The 16836-nt window shown below is 46.8% G+C and overlaps 1 protein-coding gene across 1 annotated transcript in view; it reads right to left on the reverse strand.

Moving 5' to 3' along the window:
- The window catches only part of LOC130361069 (protocadherin Fat 4-like), a 157407-nt gene that overhangs the window by 58211 nt on the left and 82360 nt on the right, over positions 1-16836 (reverse strand). Inside the window, exons 30-32 of the mRNA XM_056563632.1 lie at positions 14306-14442; positions 8565-8756; positions 7602-7699 (exon numbers count right to left, since the gene is read on the reverse strand). Of these exons, the coding sequence (XP_056419607.1) occupies positions 7602-7699; positions 8565-8756; positions 14306-14442 (427 nt within the window). The remainder of the gene's footprint in view (positions 1-7601; positions 7700-8564; positions 8757-14305; positions 14443-16836) is intronic.

Consider the following 16836-nt stretch of genomic DNA (forward strand, 5'->3'; position numbering starts at 1 on the left):
AAAGGGGCACTCAGCTGAAAACATCTTATCCCCTATCCAAGGGATAAGGGATAAGAAGTCTAATCGCGGCACCCCTGTCATTCGGTGCATGGAGCGAACTTCGCTCCGTGCCCGATGACTGGCGAATGCAGCCACCACGCCCCTTCCATTCATGTTTATAGACATAGACATGAATGGAGAAGGCGTGGCGAGACGTCACGAACGTGGAAGCTCAAAGCTTCCATATTCTGGACGCCTTTGCTGCCAGCCCGGAGTAGAAGGTAGGGATGAGCGAATCGAATCTGACAAATCTGAATTCATTATGAATTTCAGGAAAAATTTGCTTTGCAGCAAATGCGAATATCGATCGCACGAATCGCTTCATTAAACTCCATTTAGTGCAGTCCAGGCTCCAGGGCATCTAAGATGGCGTCCCCACATGTCAGGGCATGAGGCAAGAAATGCTGGGAAGGCGGGAACAAGGGTAGGCGGGATGACCTTGAATCACATGCAGCATGCAGCCTATCAGCAGCCAGCCACCCTTGTGATGTCACAGCCCTATATAATCGGCATTCATCTTGCGGTCACTCACATCAGCGTTCTATTGCAGAGAGAGAGAGGGACAGAGAACAATGTTGGTTGCACAGAAAAGCATTTTTACAGCAGCGATTTATCTCAAGCCCAAATCCAGCCTAGAAGCACTGATAGGGAAGGGAGAGAGATTGAGAAAGTGCAATTGAGGGTGTATTACAACAGCAATTCACCTTAAGCCCAAATCCAGCCTAGAAGCACTGAAAGGGAAGGGAAAGAGATTGAGAGAGGAAGTGCAATTTTGGGTGTAGTACACAGCGACTGTGTGCTGCAGTACTGGGGTGTTCAACAACTGAGAAGCTAATAGTAGCCAGCCAGTTAGGGTTAGCAGACGCGCCCACATGTGAGCCCCAGTCCGTCACTCTTCGGGTGTTTCTCCTGCCTCCGCCCCTCTGCTCTGGCACGCGTGGCTCATTTATAAATTCCTCCAGCCTCCTCACCCTTCCCGGACAGCAAGGGCATCCTTGATGTGACTGGATAGTCCTTTCTTGAAGGTGGCGCAAAGAGCCTCATTGTTCCATGATAACTCAGATGCCAGGGTACGAAACTGAATGGCACACTCTCCCACAGAGGATTTGCCCTGCGAAAGATTCAGTAATGCCATCTCAGCGGAGGAGGAAAGAGGGGAGGGGGGCTCAAGCAAAATACAAATCAAGCAATAGCGGGGTGCTATCCGGCATGAAAACCACACACAATGAAAAACAAGGGCAAGCTAGAATGCCACAATGGACGCACACCCAATACACAATGTAATGCAAAAATACAAGTTTATTGACACAAAATGCAAATATAAAAAAGACAAAATAAAAACATTTAAAAAGGGCTAGAAATAGCCACACTACAACAGTGGGACCTATAAAGATCACCACAGGACATGGGTATAACATATAAGGGCCCCCTCAAACCTGAGCCAATGCTGTGGCCTGAACAATAAACAGATATACCAAAATGATGTACACACCAAAATACAATAACAAAATAAATGATGATGAATCAAGTAAATGGTGAATGATACAGTGCTGCAAAAAATGATAAATGAAACAAAGAATATAATGATGTGCTGTACACAGAATCACCACAATGTGCAGGCCACAGACGGAGGAAGAAGGGCAGGTAACCCGATTAACCCATGTCCACAGGAGCGAACTCCACGTGTTCCGTCACCAAATGTGACTTCCTCAGGGGAAGTCACTGAGGACTGATCACTGTTAATTATCCCGTACGGTGAATGGCGTAAACGTTAAAAAAAAAAAGTCCAAAAATGCTGCTTTTTGTCACATTTTATTAAAAAAAATTATAAAAAATAATCTAAAAAATTTATATATGAAAATGTGGTATTGATAAAAAGTACAGATGACAGCGCAAAAAAAAAGAGCCCTCATACCGCCCTATTTACGGAAAAATGAAAACGTTATAGGTGGTCAAAATAGGGCGATTTTAGATTACTGATTTTGTACAAAAAGTTTTAGATTTTTTTTAAGCGGTACAAAAATATAAAAGTATCTAGCCATGGGTATCATTTTAATCGTATTGACCCACAGAATCAAGAACACATGTCATTTTTACCGTAAAGTGTACAGTGTGAAAACAAAATCCTCCAAAATGGGCAAAATTGTGGTTTTCATCAAAATTTCCTCCCTAAATAAATTTTTTTTTAGGTTCGCCATACATTTTATGGTAAAATGAGAGGTTTCATAACAAAGTTCAATTGGTCACACAAAAAACAGTTATGGATTTTAGAAGGCGAGGAGGAAAAAACGAAAACGCAAAAATAAAATTGGCCTGGTCCTTAAATGGGCACTGTCACCTACTTTAGTTTTTGATATGTTGTAGTAGTTATGTACTACAACATATCTCTAATATACTTTTATTTTTATTTTTTTCATTAAAAAGGTTTAATTTACATTTAAAAACCGGCTACTGAAAAAGGACTGATTTTGGAGCGGCAATCAGTCCTTTTTCAGTTAGGCTGCACTCGCTCCCTGCCTGTCAATCAGACAGGCGGGAGCAAGCGCATTGGCTCCCCGGCCACTGGTTGGGAGGCCACTCCTCCCGCACATCGCCGCCGCTGTCCCTGCACGCCCGCTGCCGGACTCTGCAGTAACTGCAAGTGTAATGAAGGAACGGGGTATGCGGGGCGGGGGGGGGGAGGAGGGAACGGGTTAGTGCCGTAGCGGGGGGGGGGGTAACGGGCTAGCAAAAAAAAAAAAATAGGATGGTGGGAGCTACCCTTTAAGGTTAAAATGGGCTTGGTCCTTAAGGGGTTAAATTTCAGAGCTCCGGAGCGCGCACCCTAGGAGACGGGGACGCGCGTGCCAGAGCTGAGACACAGAGGCAGCGGAGCGGGGTAAGTGACGGGCTGGGATTCGCGTGCGGGCGCATCCCGCGATGCGAATCCCAGCCCCGCCGGCAGACGGGGTGCTCATGGCCGGAGCTTCCAGCCGGAGCGCAGAGCGTGACACAAGGTTCCACCGCCTCAGCCGAAGGGAGCTGTGTGTCAAACCCATCTTATGTCGCTCCAGATGCTCCTCCAATGTCGTGTCAGTCATTCCACCAGCAATCCTTCGGCGAAGCCATGTCCAAGAGACAACAGTATGCGCCCACTCATCCAACGGCGCAGAAGCTGAATGTGCTCCTGTCCAAGTTGCTGGTACTGCAGTTCCTCCCTTTTCAAGTGGTGGACTCAGCACCTTTCAGAGAAGTGATGGCTTGTGCCAAGCCGAGGTGGAGAGTCCTAAGCTGTCATTTCTTTGCGAAAAAGGCAGTACCAGCCCTGCACAATTTTGTGGAACAGAATATGTGCCAGTCTTTGAGCCTGTCGGTGTGTACCAAAGTAGTAACTACGGTCAGGGACAATACATGTCGTTTATGGCCCACTGGGTGAATGCGGTTCCTGCACAGCCGCAACAGCAACTTGGACAGGACCCGCCGCTTCCGCCTCCACGCTCTCAGGCCGTTGGTCCTGTGACAGTGTGCGACTCCGCCTCCTCAGCCTCCACTGCACGGAAAAGTCTCAGTGCCCCACCAGCATACCATGTGTGCAGGGCACGGCGGTGTCATGCTGTTCTTCACATGGTTTGCCTTGACGAACGGATTCACACAGGGAAGGAACTGCTAAAAGTCGTTCCTCAAGAAATCGTATCATGGCTTACTCCACTAAAACTGGAAATGGGAACAGGGAAGAACATCTTACATAGTTACATAGTTACATAGTTAGTACGGTCGAAAAAAGACATATGTCCATCAAGTTCAACCAGGGAATTAAGGGGTAGGGGTGTGGCGCGATATGTCTGTGCTTCGACAAGAAAGCCTGAGGCATGCGCCCTGCATGGCACACGTGTTCAATATGGTTGTCAGTGAAGTGTTCCCTCCATCTGCAAGACCTCCTAACAATGGGAAGGAAACTTTGCATGCACTTCAGCACGTACACCGCAAAGCACACCCTCCTTGAGCTGCAGCTTCGGAACGGTATCCCTCAACGTAGTCTGATTTGCGATGTTTCCACAAGTTGGAATTCCACCATCCATATGTTGGACCGACTTTATGAACAGAGAAAAGCCATCACTGAATTCATGATGATCCAAGCGGACAGGGGGACTTCCCTGTGTAACTTCAAAGTCAACCAGAGGCAACTCATACGTGACACCTGCCGTTTGCTCAGTCCCTTTGAGGAAGCCACATTATTAGTCAGTCACCACGATTACGGGATGAACGACATCATTCCACTGCTTCATTTCCTACAACACATGTTGGAAACGATGACTGGTCAGGGCACCTACATTTCACGGCCACATGAGCCCTGTGGGGGCTGAACTGGAGGAGGGGGAGGGGCACAGTTGAGCACAGTTTAGGTTTCACAAAATGGGCGTTTTTTTTCTAGTCATCTGACAGAAGAGGAGGAGCAGCCAAAAGAGCTAGAGGAAGGCGAGACAGAGGACCCAGACACATCGTGGCAGTATGCAGTGGAGATGGAGGAAGGGAATCCCTCCGAGTTACTTGCACAAATGGCATGATGCATGCTCAAGTGCTTGTGTAGTGACCGCCGAATTGTCACCATTCGGCAGCAGGATGACTTCTGGCTCTCCACCTTATTGGACCCTCGCTACCGGCACAAAATGGGGGCCTGTTTTACAGGACAAAATGACCAACTACAGAGATATCCTACGTAGTCAGTTGGCCAATGCCTATCTGCGCCATCGTCCATCCTCTCGCAGGTCTGACTCAGAGGGCCCTCTGTGCTCACCTTCCACTGCCATGGCTGCTGGGGATGGGTGGGGTGGCAGGAGCAGTACCAGCGCCATCAGCAGCAGCCTAAGTCTACAGTCGCTAATGAGTAGCTTTCTTCAACCGCATAGTGAAGCAACTCATAAGCAGCAGAAAGACCTGGAGCAGGACCTGAACCAGCAGGTGGTGGCATACCTTGACACTTTGAAGACACGCTGGACTTCTGGGCAGCCAAACTTGATTTGTGGACGCAACTAGCAGAGTTTGCCCTGGAAAAGCTGTCCTGCCCAGCCAGTAGTGTGCCATCAGAGCGGGTGTTTAGTGCGGCGGGAGCCATAGTAACCACAAGGAGAACTTGTCTGTCCATGAAAAATGTGGAGAAACTGACCTTTGTGAAGATGAATCAGGCATGGATCAGCCAGGATTTCCACCCACCAATGCCTGATGCATCAGAGTAGATTGACCATGGTGTCACACCAACACTTCACAAATATGAATAGTGCAAAACATATTTAAGGTGCTGCTCCCCAGTTAGAGACACTCCTCGCCATCAGACCACAAGTAAGTATTGAGAATATGCATTAGTTATAGCTTAACTTTTCTTAGGATAAAATATATGGACCCCAATTGTTTTTTTTTATATCTAAGAAAAGAAAAGGTGTGCAAAAAAACACCATGTGCCACCTACACCACCAAGTATTGATGTGATGCAAAGACCTCTAAAAGGTGGAAGGGAACAACGTATGGTCCATTGTAACCGGTGGGGGTAAAAACGTCCCCTGTAAGGCCCTACTCTCGCATTATTAATTCCATTCTTTGCAAGTGGCGCCGGAGTGTATAATGGCGTTTAGGTGAGATCTTTTTACAAATGACTGTGATTGGCCGGCCGTCTGCATATAATGTACCCCACCCCAGTTGCCCACCACTCCTGGATAAAGCCCCGTTGGGTGAAACGCGTCGGAGGTTTGGTGGGTAGCTGGGGAGTGGGGGGGGGTTTACTGTTGCGTACCATCATTGCATATGGTTCCTTCTTTAGTCCGGTTAGCATGTTTATCACTTCCTATGGCATTTCAGTTAAATTTTTATATGTTGGTACTCTTGAAATGAGACCTGTATAAATATTTACCCTTTTCATTGAGGCGCTTTCTGCCTTTGTACATATCTCATGTTTACACATCTATATATTTATCTTGTGACTTACCTGTTTTTACATGCCATAGGCCAGTGCACCCGGATTATTTCTTTATTTCTGGTCTCCCCCTGCTCCCTAGTTCCCACGTATGTTTGTCCACGCTGTGTTTGTTTTATGTATTATTGGAACTTTCCATAAATAAAATGTATTCTTTTTTACAAATGGTCCATCTTTAAGTGGGTTATTTTCTTTTCGGTTTCACGTAAAATACTGTTTAAGTTGGCGTCCTGCTAGCACTTTAATAGCCCTGTTGAATTCAGTTACCTCCAGGCTCTGTCATTGTGCCGCTCTGCGGCAGTGATTCTAATAGCGACACCTCTAATCTGCATGTCATACTGAAAAACAGTATTATTTCACTAACCCAGCACACTCCCTATTCATGTTACAGGAAGGCAAAGTATTCTACACCCCTATTGAGGCTCTCTGTAGGCCAGAAATAGTCGTTTTTAATAGAGGTTCGCTGCAAATAAATTCAGACCGAACCGATTTTTTCGGAAAATTCAGCAAATCGGACAAATTGAATTTTTGTAAAATTTGCTTATCTCTAGTCGCAGGGGTCCTGTTCCTGGAATACAGCAAGATGCACAACTTCTTCTTGCTGACTCTGAAAACAAATGTGGTCCTCTCAACCACCGGCAATCTTACTCACGTTTTTGTTTAGCAGCAGTAAACAAATCACTTGTTATCTTACAAAGGCTGATTTCAAAGGCTCCATCATGGCTGGAAGTGTCCTGTTTAGTATGACATACTTCTGAAATGCTAGAGATGCAGGCACAATATTTTTGGTTGCCAACTTGACAGAGGAAATGCTGCAGCAACGCCGGAGGGCTTTTAGTGCCCCTGGTTGGGAATCTGTGCTCTAGACTGAAATCTACACTACACTAACTCCTCCTCACTACATAATGGGGGAGATTTATCAAAATCTGTTCAGGGGAAAAGTTGCTGAGTTGCCCATAGCAACCAATCAGATCGCTTCTTTCATTTTTGAAAAGGCCTGTGAAAGATGAAAGAAGCGATCTGATTGGTTGCTATGGGCAACTCAGTAACTTTTCCTCTGGACAGGTTTTAATAAATCTCCCCCAATATCCTGCCCTCAGTCTTGAGAGCAGAATGTTTGACAGAGCAGGGACCTCATACCTTCTAAGGTTTTTCTTCCCATTGCGGAATGGCTAACTAATGTAAGAAGCCTTCTTTAGCCATGATACAAAATTACCACTCGGAAGCACTCCGAAGTACAAAATATACCTTACATGTTAAATATACATAAACATTGTCACATAGTAACATAGTTCATGAGGTTGAAAAAGGACCAGAGTCCATCAAGTTCAACCTATATCCCTACTGAGTCCCTACTGAGTTGATCTAGTAGGGACTCAGTAGGGATATAGGTTGAACTGGAAGGCTGCGAAATAGGCATGCAACAAAACTAAACAGCAATAAAGTGAAGTTTGGTGGGGTACTAGAAATGCACACAGTAGAACACTGCATTTTTAGGACACTCCCAACTGAGAAGTGGGGAATACCATCGTGATAGTCAATGAACATCATTGTAGTCTAAGGACTGTCAACTGGGCGGTTACCGTAGCTTAGTTCTCAATGGGGCACTTAGCTGTACCTGAGGATTTTTTTCATATGCAGCTTGACATCCTCTGATGTCTGATTTATTTTTATCTCTGAAATATCACTTGAAGAAGATGGAGATTCCACTTGTATCTGGAAGACATCGTAGACAAAAGAAAAGATTTTGTATAGTTAGATGTGTCTTTTTAATTCTGGGCTCATCTATTAAAGGGGTTCTCCGCCCCTAGATATCCAAAGAATAGGGGATAAGATGTCAGATCGCCGCGGTCCCGCTGCTGGGGACCCCTGGGATCATTACAGCACCAAGCGAGTTCGCTCTGTGCGTAAAGACGGGCAGTACAGGGACAGGAGAATCGTTACATCACGCCTCCGCCCCTCGTGATGTCATGGCCCGCCCCTTTCAATACAAGTCTATGGGAGGGGGCATGGCGGTCATCACGCCCCCTCCCATAGACTTGCATTAAGGGGACAGGCCGTGATGTCACGAGGGGCGGCGCCATGATGTCACGCTGCTCCGGCCCCTGTATCGCCCGTCATTACGCACAGAGCGAACTCACTCTGTGCTGTAATGATAGCGCAGTGCCGCAGCGGGGATCCCAGGGGTCCCCAGCAGCGGGACCGCGGCGATCTGACATCTTATCCCCTATCCTTTGGATAGGGGATAAGATGTCTAGGGGCGGAGTACCCCTTTAAGCAGGCTATTCTAGAGACTACCAACCAAGCTATATAACTGGCAGCGTATATTCTGCTAACAGAGGTTTTTTTTATTTCTTCTAGCAGTTTTCTTATACTATCCTACCTGGAGGATAGGGCATCAATTTTTAAAGCCCAGACAATGTTTTTCCATAATATTTAGTACAACATTTCTTCAATTTTTTCATATATAGCACATCTTTGTGGAAGCTTGTGTATATTCGATTTATTGCCTCTGTCTTACTTGTACTCTATGACATATGTGACTATATAATAAAATATTAAAATCTAAACAGTTCCGTACCTGAACCAAAGTTTGGGCAGAGAGTCCATTTTCATCTGTCACCTTTACTTTCAATTGAAAAGTCGCAGTTTTTCCTGCCACATTGGCAACTACTATCTGTCCTGTGTGATTATCAATATGAAACTCTCCCCCTAAATCATTCACCAATTTGTAGAAAAATATCGGCTTTCTCATAGAATCTCTGCTTCTGGCCTTCAAAAAATAAAATGGTTATGAACTTGTGTGTCACAAAAATACTCTTTCACTATGTTCTTACATAAATCATACAAGAATAATGGAATAAATATATTTAGCACACAAATAAATCTTGTCATGGGTAATTGTCATGTGCAGCGGTAAAATATCCAATAACGGCATATTATGCATGCGGCTTCTCCTTGAAGTGGCATAATGCTGCCCTGTGTGAACACAACCTGAAAATCCACCTTTTTATTTCATGTGGGATAGCTGGACTAATGCTTCTACTCACAGCACCTTAAAGGGTTACGCAGGTGGAAAACAATATTTTTTTTAAAGTTAAACAGTTTTGTAAATAACTTTTATTTAAAAAAATCTTAATCCTTACAGTACTTATCAGCTGCTGTATACTACAGAGGAAGTGGAGTTGTTCTTTTCTGTCTGACCACAGCGCTCTCTGCAGACACCTCTGTCTGTGTTAGTAGCAGTCCAATGTAGGAGCAAATTCCCATAGCAAACCTCTCCTGATCCGGACAAGAAGGCTCTCCAGGTTTTGTTTTTGCCCATATCATGTACATTCATAATCACTAGTCCCACAGAATCATCTGCTTTATTCCAGCACAACTGCATACATGCATTCTATTATTGTAACTGGGTCATGTAATCACCAGATTGATCTCAAAAAATTATTTAAAGGTGTTATCCAGGAAAAAACTTTTTTTATATATATCAACTGGCTTCAGAAAGTTAAACAGGTTTGTAAATTACTTCTATTAAAAAATCTTAATCCTTTCAGTACTTATGAGCTGCTGAAGTTGAGTTGTTCTTTTCTGTCTAAGTGCTCTCTGATGACACGTGTCTCGGGAACCACCCAGTTTAGAAGCAAATCCCCATAGCAAACCTTTTCTACTCTGTGCAGTTCCTGAGACAAGCAGAGATGTCAGCAGAGAGCACTGTTGCCAGACAGAAAACAACAACTCAACTTCAGCAGCTGGTAATTATTGAAAGGATTAAGATTTTTTAATAGAAGTAATTTACAAATCTGTTTAACTTTCTGGAGAAAGTTGATATAAAAATTTTTTTTTACCCGGAATACCCCTTTAATGTGTCAGAGGAAGTGATCTGGGTCAGCTGACTCCTGTGAATTAAAGAACGACTGTCACGTCCAGGATAGGGTAAGAGTGCAACCTACATCATGCCCCAAACCCCCTCTCCCTATCTTCTTGGATGATTCTCCCTAAACGCCAGCTCCCAACTGGGCGACAGTCCATAAACTGAACGATAGGCAAGGGCATAAGAGTAGTCAGAACAGTTGTACAAACCAGGTCAGTAACACACGGGCAAAGGTACAAAATCACAAGAGTCAGGATAAGCTATGGGTCAAACCATGGCCCATATTGAATAACAAGAGAGTCAACACTGACTTTCCCCTACAGATTTACCAAGTTCTTTTGTCAGATTTGCACAGAGCCTGACAAAGCTCAGAAACCCAAAAAGGGGAGGGTCCTGTGCTTTTTTCACATGTCTGTAGAGATTTACAAAGGGTTTTCCTACAGTTTGGGCAAAAAAATTGTGCAAATTGGCACGGCAACTTTTCACATAGTTGATCAACTTTAAAGTAGTAAACTAACTCTTATTTCTGCAACGCCAGAGGATTCAAGGCAGCATAAGAAAATCATTTTAGTGATAGTGATCAATATGACTGACTCTCCATTTTTTTTTTCTATAATATCTTCTGCTTCCCTATAAACAGGGGCGGACTGACACCACTCAGGGCCCCCGGACCAAATAAAGCAAGGGCCCCCAGCAAGACTCCACCCCTGGCCCCACCTCTGCCCCGCCCCTATTCCCGCCCAGTATGTATATGATTTTTTGCCATAGAAAGGACTAGGGGGTGCAGTGCACTTGAGGCTATGGGGTACTTTGAGGGATGGCAATGCCAATCACCTTAACTACACCAAGTGCCTAAAAACACTGAACTCCTCCTTTTTGTGCCAACTTGGGATCTCTGTCTGTGATACCCAGTCCAACTTGGCTCCAGCCTCCACTCACCTTAAAGGGATACTCCGGTGGAAAACTTTTTTTTAAAGAAAGTTAAACAGATTTGTAAATGACTTTTATTAAAAATTCTTAATCCTTCCAGTACCTATCAGCTGCTGTATGCTACAGAGGAAATTCTCTTCTATTTAGGATTTATTTTCTGTCACGAACACAGTGCTCTCTGCTGACGCCTCTGTTCATTTTGGGAAATGTCCACAGCAGCATATGTTTGCTATGGGGATTTTCTCCTGCTCTGGACAGTTCCTAAAATGGACATATTTGTCAGCAGAGAGCACTGTGGTCTTGACAGAAAAGAAATCCCAAATAGAAAATAATTTGTTCTGTTGTATATAGCTGCTAATAAGTACTGGCAGGATTATAAAATTTTAATAGAAATAATTTAGATATCAAGCAAACAACAGAGCACGTACATGCACTCACCGCTCAGTGGTGACCGTTGCGGGTAGAAGTCCAGTATCGGGAAGCTGGATCACAGCATCAGCGGAGGTAGAATGGTGCTCGGAGGCCACGCCGGCAGTTTCGCACGTAAGTGCATGCTTCTTCCGGCCTCAAGTGCGTGAGGCCAGAAGAAGCACGCACTTACTTGCGAAACTGCCGGCGTAGCCTGCGAGCGCCATTCTACCTCCGCTGATGCTGTGATCCAGCTTCCCGTTACCGGACTTCTACCCGCAACGGTCACCACTGAGCGGTGAGTGCATGTACGTGCTCTGTTGTTTGCTTGATATCTAAATTATTTCTATTAAAATTTTATAATCCTGCCAGTACTTATTAGCAGCTATATACAACAGAACAAATTCTTTTCTATTTAGGATTTCTTTTCTGTCAAGACCACATTGCTCTCTGCTGACACATCTGTCCATTTTAGGAACTGTCCAGAGCAGGAGAAAATCCCCATAGCAAACATATGCTGCTGTGGACATTTCCCAAAATGAACAGAGGCGTCAGCAGAGAGCACTGTGGTCGTGACAGAAAAGAAATCCCAAATAGAAGAGAATTTCCTCTGTAGCATACAGCAGCTAATAGGTACTTCCTATCTCACTGTTTGAATAATTTACACATCTGTTTAACTTTCTGGCACCTGTTGATTTAAAAAAAAGTTTTCCACCTGAGTACCTGCCTTTCACCGCTCACTACATGATGGCACAGTTAGATACTGTATATAACTCATATCTCTGATGTGATATGATAAAGTGAGTGGTGAAAGGCAGGTAGAAAATAGCAACTTGTCCATTCATAAGCCGCACACTTTACCTTTTCTGCCTCTTGCTTGGGTGAGGCTGAGGCCTCTTAAGATTTATTACAGAATTAGCACAGCAGCACAGAGTATTTCTGGAGGGAACTGTAGTGAGGCAGAATGTCTGCCTCACTACGGTCCCTGCCAGAAATACTCTGTGCTGCTGGGAAGCCTACTCCATCTTCTACCTGCCTTTCACCGCCCCCTGCATGACGGAACAGTCGGAGATATAAGTTATATTTCACATATAACTTATAAGTCAGACTGTGCCATCATGTAGGGAGTGGTGAAAGGCAGGTAGAAGATACATACAACTATACAATTCATAAGCCACCCACCTGGCCAGGCTAGCCTGTTTTTGGGTCCATGCAGATGTCGACTGAGAAAGCTGGCAGAGAGATCAGGGCACTTCTTCAGGAGGAGTCTGTACACTGAGGACAAGCAGGGGTCTGTGCACTGAAGACAAGCAGGGCTCTGCACACTGAGGACAAGCAGGGCTCTGTGCACAGAGGACAAGCAGGGCTCTGTACACTGAGGACAAGCAGGGCTCCCGGACACTGAGGACAAGCAGGGCTCTGTACACTGAGAATAAGCAGGGCTCTGAGCACCGAGGACAAGCAGGGCTCTGAACACCGAGGACAAGCAGGGCTCTGTACACTGAGGACAAGCAGGGCTCCCGGACACTGAGGACAAGCAGGGCTCTGTACACAGAGAATAAGCAGGGCTCTGTGCACTGAGGACAAGCAGGGCTCTGTACACTGAGGACAAGCAGGGCTCTGTACACGGAGGACAAGCAGGGCTCTGTACACTGAGGACAAGCAGGGCTCTGTACACTGAGGACAAGCAGGGCTCTGTACACTGAGGACAAGCAGGGCTCTGTACACTGAGGACAAGCAGGGCTCTGTACACTGAGGACAAGCAGGGCTCTGTACACTGAGTACAAGCAGGGCTCTGTACACTGAGGACAAGCAGGGCTCTGTACACTGAGGACAAGCAGGGCTCTGTACACTGAGGACAAGCAGGGCTCTGTACACTGAGGACAAGCAGGGCTCTGTACACTGAGGACAAGCAGGGCTCTGTACACTGAGGACAAGCAGGGCTCTGTACACTGAGGACAAGCAGGGCTCTGTACACTGAGGACAAGCAGGGATCTGTACACTGAGGACATGCAGGGCTCTGCACACTGAGGACAAGCAGGGCTCTGCACACTGAGGACAAGCAGTGCTCTGCACACTGAGGACAAGCAGGGCTCCTGGACACTGAGGACAAGCAGGGCTCCCGGACACTGAGGACAAGCAGGGCTCCCGGACACTGAGGACAAGCAGGGCTCTGTACACTGAGGGCAAGCAGCGCTCTGTACACTGAGGACAATCAGGGCTCTGTACACTAAGGACAAGCAGGGCTCCCAGACACTGAGGACAAGCAGGGCTCCCGGACACTGAGGACATGCAGGGATCTGTACACTGAGGACATGCAGGGCTCCCGGACACTGAGGACAAGCAGGGCTCCCGGACACTGAGGACAAGCAGGGCTCCCGGACACTGAGGACAAGCAGGGCTCCCAGACACTTAGGATATGCAGGGCTTCCGGACACTGAGGACAAGCAGGGCTCCCGGACACTGAGGATATGCAGGGCTCCCGGACACTGAGGATATGCAGGGCTCCCGGACACTAAGGACAAGCAGGGCTCCCGGACACTAAGGACAAGCAGGGCTCCCGGACACTGAGGACAAGCAGGGCTCCCAGACACTGAGGACAAGCAGGGCTCTGTACCTGAGGACAAGCAGGGCTCCTGGACAATGAGGACATGCAGGGCTCCGTACACAGAGGACAAGCAGGCCGGGCGCACTGGTCTTCGGCGGCAGCAGCAGTAAACTCCGGCACTTCCAGACGTGAAGTTCACGTGACCTAAGCGCCGCTCCCAGGTAGCCACTGCGGTTCTCTTAAAGGGCTGCTGCTACAGTGGCTTTCTGGGAGCGGAATAACTGTAACAGCTCCGGGCCCGGCTCCGACCTAGCGGCTGTGGCGGGCCCTTTCCCCGTGCCAGGCCCGGCTATTTAAAAAGGCTATTTAAAAATATATATATATTTTATATGACAGGCGGCGGACAGCGGGCCCTTTTCCCGGCCGGGCCTTCGGACCACGGCCAATTGGACCGGCCGGTCAGTCCGCCCCTGCCTATAAAGTATAAGCTTCTTTAAGGGCAGAGCTAAACTATTACTATCAATGTACCCATAATTTAAAATCACATAAACCTGCAGTGTCATACCTTGACTTTAATGACGGGGTATCCAGGTGGCACAGTGTTTGCAATCGTAGAGACGTATATTTCCTTTTCAAACACTGGACCTTCTTTGGCATTTTGTACAGTGATTTGTAATTGAGCCCGATTAGGAGGCAGTGGACCTGTGGACAAAACATACAAGATTTTTTTATGGTTCAGAACAAAAAGGGCATAGAAAAATCTTGTTTTATTTGCTCCCGTGTTCTCTTTCTCTGGATTCATAGGGCTTTCTCACCCCCCAATAACAGTTGAAAATTGACTCCAGAACTTGTATCCTGTTAGTATTGGTTCCATGCATGAGGGTCTATTTATGTAGTCATTATGCTGTTATACGGATGTCTGACTTAAAAAAAAAAAAAAAAAACTAGACTTTGGCCCTCATTTACTAAGAGTGTCGGTTTAATCTCTGAGTGTTTTCCCTGAATTCTCTGAGTGAAAATCTCCATATTTACTAATCTGTCGCCCGACAATTTTTTTTTTGGCGCACTGGTTTGGAAATGTGTCCCATGGGTTGGAAATTGTGTTGCACGGTAAATTGTATATATGTCCTCCGCACAGCGCATGTATATGCCCCGCACAGCGCATCTATATATGCCCCGCACAGCGCGTTATATATGCCCCGCACAGCGCATCTATATATGCCCCGCACAGTGCGTTATATATGCCCCGCACAGCGCATCTATATATGCCCCGCACAGCGCAAGTTATATATGCCCCGCACAGTGCATTATATATGCCCCGCACAGAGCATTATATATGCCCCGCACAGTGCGTTATATATGCCCCACACAGCGCATCTATATATGCCCCGCACAGCGCAAGTTATATATGCCCCGCACAGCGCAAGTTATATATGCCCCGCACAGCGCAAGTTATATATGCCCCGCACAGCGCGTTATATATGCCCCGCACAGCGCATCTATATATGCCCCGCACAGTGCGTTATATATGCCCCGCACAGCGCATCTATATATGCCCCGCACAGCGCAAGTTATATATGCCCCGCACAGCGCAAGTTATATATGCCCCGCACAGTGCATTATATATGCCCCGCACAGAGCATTATATATGCCCCGCACAGTGCGTTATATATGCCCCACACAGCGCATCTATATATGCCCCGCACAGCGCAAGTTATATATGCCCCGCACAGCGCAAGTTATATATGCCCCGCACAGCGCAAGTTATATATGCCCCGCACAGCGCGTTATATATGCCCCGCACAGCGCATCTATATATGCCCCGCACAGTGCGTTATATATGCCCCGCACAGCGCATCTATATATGCCCCGCACAGCGCAAGTTATATATGCCCCGCACAGTGCATTATATATGCCCCGCACAGAGCATTATATATGCCCCGCACAGTGCGTTATATATGCCCCACACAGCGCATCTATATATGCCCCGCACAGCGCAAGTTATATATGCCCCGCACAGCGCAAGTTATATATGCCCCGCACAGCGCATCTATATATGCCCCGCACAGTGCATTATATATGCCCCGCACAGAGCATTATATATGCCCCGCACAGTGCGTTATATATGCCCCGCACAGCGCGTTATATATGCCCCGCACAGTGCGTTATATATGCCCCGCACAGTGCGTTATATATGCCCCGCACAGCGCATCTATATATGCCCCGCACAGCGCAAGTTATATATGCCCCGCACAGTGCATTATATATGCCCCGCACAGAGCATTATATATGCCCCGCACAGTGCGTTATATATGCCCCACACAGCGCATCTATATATGCCCCGCACAGCGCAAGTTATATATGCCCCGCACAGCGCAAGTTATATATGCCCCGCACAGCGCAAGTTATATATGCCCCGCACAGCGCGTTATATATGCCCCGCACAGCGCATCTATATATGCCCCGCACAGTGCGTTATATATGCCCCGCACAGCGCATCTATATATGCCCCGCACAGCGCAAGTTATATATGCCCCGCACAGTGCATTATATATGCCCCGCACAGAGCATTATATATGCCCCGCACAGTGCGTTATATATGCCCCACACAGCGCATCTATATATGCCCCGCACAGCGCAAGTTATATATGCCCCGCACAGCGCAAGTTATATATGCCCCGCACAGCGCATCTATATATGCCCCGCACAGTGCATTATATATGCCCCGCACAGAGCATTATATATGCCCCGCACAGTGCGTTATATATGCCCCGCACAGCGCATTATATATGCCCCGCACAGTGCGTTATATATGCCCCGCACAGCGCGTTATATATGCCCCGCACAGAGCATTATATATGCCCCACACAGCGCAATGATATGCCCCGCAAAGCGCGGTATATATGCCCCGAACAGCGCAAGTTATATATGCCCCGCACAGCGCATCTATATATGCCCTGCACAGCGCATGTATATATGCCCCGCACAGCGCATCTATATATGCCCCGCACAGCGCATGTATATATGCCCCGCACAGCGCATGTATATATGCCCCGCACAGTGCATGTATATATGCCCCGCACAGCGCATCTATAT

The sequence above is a fragment of the Hyla sarda genome, chromosome 3 (assembly GCF_029499605.1).
Source record: "Hyla sarda isolate aHylSar1 chromosome 3, aHylSar1.hap1, whole genome shotgun sequence".
Taxonomy (NCBI): Eukaryota; Metazoa; Chordata; class Amphibia; order Anura; family Hylidae; genus Hyla; species Hyla sarda.